Source organism: Metarhizium album, assembly GCF_000804445.1.
Source record: "Metarhizium album ARSEF 1941 chromosome Unknown scaffold_25, whole genome shotgun sequence".
NCBI lineage: Eukaryota > Fungi > Ascomycota > Sordariomycetes > Hypocreales > Clavicipitaceae > Metarhizium > Metarhizium album.
The window spans coordinates 41420-45743 of NW_024467599.1; the positions used below are offsets into that span (position 1 = coordinate 41420).

General features: G+C 61.0%; 1 protein-coding gene across 1 annotated transcript; it reads right to left on the minus strand.

The window, feature by feature from the left end:
- Window positions 1-1639: 1639 nt before the first annotated feature.
- MAM_06893 (uncharacterized protein) lies at window positions 1640-3650 on the minus strand (the record flags this gene model as incomplete). Its single annotated transcript, XM_040825691.1, has 3 exons — window positions 1640-2458; window positions 2643-3307; window positions 3623-3650. 3 exons carry the CDS (start codon window positions 3648-3650, stop codon window positions 1640-1642), a joined length of 1512 nt encoding a protein of 503 aa, XP_040676248.1.
- Between the last annotated feature and the right edge of the window lie 674 nt (window positions 3651-4324).

Here is a 4324-nt window from a genome sequence, read left to right on the forward strand (position 1 = left end):
TTCGCGGCTGCGCCTTGTTTTGGAATTCCCTGTGCCGTCTCAGCATAGTTGCTTCGCTGTCGCGAATCAAAACTGGCCAATCCGTGGTGTCATCTTCCCAAGCAGGCACGCGAGCACGCCGAATCGCCTCGGCGCGAGGACTTTGTTGGCCTCCATCGCCAACACTGTGGGCGGGAGGCCGTGGCGACGAGGTTGAAGCTGGCTGGATTCGCACGGGTCCGTCACGCCACGACATGGTGGTGCGCACGAGCTGGGTGGCAAACGTGGGCAGATAGGACTGCAACACTGCGTTATCAGTACGGAGTAGGGTTTCGCGGTGCCTTCCTTGGCGGCTTGGATGGAACCGACGGAGGGCAGCTTGTTTGACGTCGCATCCTTCTTGGCCCCTGGTGGCAGACGATGCGTCTAGATGAAGGCTCCGCTGCGGGCATCCACCCACCCACCCATCCATCCATCCATCATCCATCCATCCATCACCCATCCGCCGCATTGCATGCTGAACGGTGGACCGGTGCCACTGCTGCGCGTGCAGGCCGTGTCACCCTCTTGTCTGTCTTGGTCTCACCTTTTTTGGGGGCCGGTCGACGGTCGTCCATCAATCAGTCAAATCGGTTGACGCTCTCCGGCCTCCTTAACCGCCGCTGCTGCTGTGCTGCTGCTGCTGCTGCTGCTGCTGCCGCCGCCGCCGGCGTGGGGGCCAGCACCAGCACTGCCAGCTGCAAAAGTTCCCAACCCGCCACGCCTTCTGCTTGACAGGACGGGGCACAGTGGGCACAGTGGGCGAGCGGGCCCCGACTCCTCCTCCATCCATCATCCATGATCCGGCTTCCCCCACACGACGCACTACCACCTGGCTGCCCTAGTTCCACGTCCTCGGTCCTTCTGGCTCGGCAGTTGAGCCGTGAGCCGTCTCGTCCCAGGCGCCAGGTGCCCAGCGCCGCCCGGTCGCGGATGCCGCGCCCCGTCCAGCGCTCCCGGCCACCCCCGTCGCCGTCGCCATCGCCATCGCCATCGCCATCGCCATCGCCATCGCCAGACAGCCACGATGCGTGAGGCTGGGGGACCGTTGCCGACGCCAAGGTCCGTCGGAACGCACGACAACAAGCGCGTGTGCAAGAGGATTTCCTCTGATCCAGTTTGAATTCCCACGTGCAACCGCAGAGGGCACCCCGTGTATTTATTGTCTGATCAAAAAGGAGTAACCGTGACGTAGCCCCGTTCCATCCGTCGTCCGTCGTGCGTCCTGTCATCCTCATCCTCCTCCTCCTCATCCTCACCGCCCGCTGCCGTGAAACGTCGCCGGCGGCCCAGCCCAGCCCAGCCCGGCACTTGGCCGACTTGCTCGTGCGACTCTGAGCCACCGAGTCTGGGCACTCGCCCGCCCGCCCGCCCCAGTGCCCTGCTCTCTTCCTTTTCCCCGATTCTCGCCATGCTCCCCTGGTGCCTCTGACGCGAGACCACGGCAACGGCGGCATGGTGGGAGTGTAGCCTGCCTGCCTTGTGGACGGGCCAAACCCAGTCGAGCCGTTGCGATGTATAAAAAAAAGGGGGGAGGAAAAAGAAAAGGAAAAGAAGCCAAGCACACCTACACACACACACACACACACACACACACACACACACAAACCCAAGAAACTAGTTATAGAATGCAGCAAAATTCATGCGTCTCTCTGTCAATGAATTCCGCTGCTTCGTCGGCGTCCAGAGCAGCAGCAGCAGCAGCGTCGACGGGACTGGCATCTCGCTCTGCCGGCGGCGGCGCTCCCGCGTGCGCCCCCCTCCCCTGCGGCAAAGTGAGCCAAGGAATCTCGCGTAGCTTCGCCGGGGCCTCGGGCCAGCACGACAGGTGCTGGACCAGCTTGGCCATGGCAAAGGTAGAGCGGTAGTCCTCAATCAGCTGGCGTAGGCGGTCCCTGGTGGCGCCGTCGTCGGTGACGCACCACGCGGCGACAATGGCCTGGGGCACGTGGTGCGCGGCCAGGGGGCGCTCCTGCTTGGCCCTCTCGGCGAGGACGACGGCGTCGGCGCAGAAGATGGAGCGCTGGCTGACGAGCAGGATGTTGCCGGGGCTGAAGGCGCGCAGGAGGGCGTTGAGCGTGATGCCGATGGCGATGAAGAGCCCGTGCCGCTCGTTGCAGATGATGCCGTCGTAGGCGTTCCAGCACGACGTCTCGCGGTTGGCGCTGATGAAGACCTTGACCTGCAGGTACTGGTCGAGGATGTAGCTGTAGATCCAGCGCATCTGCTCCTTGTTCTCGCGCGGGTGCCGGATGAGCTCGGGCAGCATGGCGAAGACGCGCAGCTCGCACGTCGGCAGCCGCGACATGGCTTGGATGTCGAGCAGCGGCCGCAGCGGCTGCTCCGGCATGTCGTACAGTTGCTGGATCCACGGGTTGAGCTGGACGTTGGGGTTGAAGACGCTGTCTTGGAGCTGTGCCCGGGGGGGCGGTTTGTTAGCCTGGTGATGGTGGCGGTGGTGGTGGTGGTGAAGATGAAGATGTGATTTCTTTCAATTTTTCCCCGCGCCCAACGCTGGGTGACCGGTGACTGCTGCACCTGGCCGGCCGTCATCTGGTGTTCAGGCAGGCGGGCAGGCAGGCAGGCAGGCAGGCGGGCAGGCGGGCAGGCGGGCAGGCACTTACTAGATTTGCAGTGATGGCGTAGCATATGCCTCGCAGGAACAGGTCCTTCAGATCCTGACACGCGATGTTACTTATCAGGTACACCAAGCCCTCGGCGTGTCCTCGGGACAGCTTGGCGTTTCGGCCCTGCCATATGTGGCATTCGGACAGGATGTAGGCGGCGCAGAGGGTGTCGGAGCGGTATCTCGACAGCGGGTTGGCGATGGAGCTTTCGAGGGCCTTGAGGCCCGAGGCGTAGAGCTGCAGCGACCGGGGATTCAGCGGCTCCGACGGCGACTGCCGCGTCTCGAGGAGGCTGGTGAAGGCCGCGAGCGAGGCGTCCAGGGCGGGCGAGTAGCCGATGCGCCGCGGCAGCTCCCCAAACACGGACAGCCGAAACGGCTTCAGGTTGTAGCCCTGGTGAGTCGAGGCCAGGAAGTACACGAGCGTGTCGGCGACCCTGTCGTTGGTGTTGCGCAGCGGCGACTTGGGGCCCGGCGAGGCCTCGACAAAGCGACTGACGACGGCGGCGGCGGCGGCGGCAGCGCTCCCCGACGAGGCTGACGGCGACGGCGATGATGACGACGACGACGACGACGACGAGGCGGCGGCGGCGGAGGAGGGGGAGGGGGCGGAGGAGGACTGGTTTATGAATTTAAAGCGCTGCTGGCCGACTCCCACGCAAGCTATGTTCCTTGTCCTACAGCGCGAACATGGCTGTCCGGGCTGCGTGCTATCGCACTAGAAATGTTCAACCCATCGATGTTAGTCCACCGAGGCAGGCGAAGAAATGGGGTGGGAATGGGGGCCGCGATTCTCTCTCCTCATCTCCCTCTCTCTCTCTCACTCTCGCCGTCTTTCCTTCTGCCACTTCTCTCTTTCACCTCGCTCTCGCGCCCTCTGTCTCTTTGGTGTTGTGTACCTTTTTTTTCCATTTACGACACGAGTCGCAGCCGCGGTATGAGCCTATGACTGGCATTGCATTTGTTCGCTTGATCTACCTGCAAGTGACAATGCGGGTTTTTGCATGTTTCTCTATGGCCCATCCGTGTCAAAGACTTGAACCAAATTAACTCGACGGGCGTAGGGTCGCGGTTGAAATGGGGGGGGGGATACGCACAACATGCCACTGACCTGCGGCGGAGTTTACACATAAAACGTTATGATTTGACGGATAAAACGATGGTACTCAAAGCGGAACGTAGCAACTCGATTAATTTTTCTTGTTCTCTCTCTCTCTGTGTGTGTGTGCGTCTGTCTGTCTGTCTGTCTCTCTGTCTGTCTCTCGCGCTCTCTCTCTCTCTCTCTACCTCTGTCCTCCCTTTTCTGGGGATCGTGGCAGGAAGACTTTTGGACAGGCCAGAAAAAGAACAATCACGAAAAATTAGGACGAAAACAAGAAGGGAAAAAAAAAGGAAAAGGAAAAAGAAACAAGACAACCATCTACTGCTCCAGTAATTCTAAATTTCCACACACCGTCGGTCTGGGACAGGTAGCAGCAAGTCGTCGTCGTTGGAGAGCCAAGAAAAGCCCGTGTGGGAAATGGGCTGAGAGGTCCACTGCCGATGCAACCGAGTTGACGTTTTGTCTTCGTAGTCCGATCTGCCCCAACGCCTGCACCGGGTAGCGCATACATACTTCAGTACGTGCATGTCTATGTACTTGGATGAATGTTGTGCTCAAGTGTACGCATGTTCCTCTCG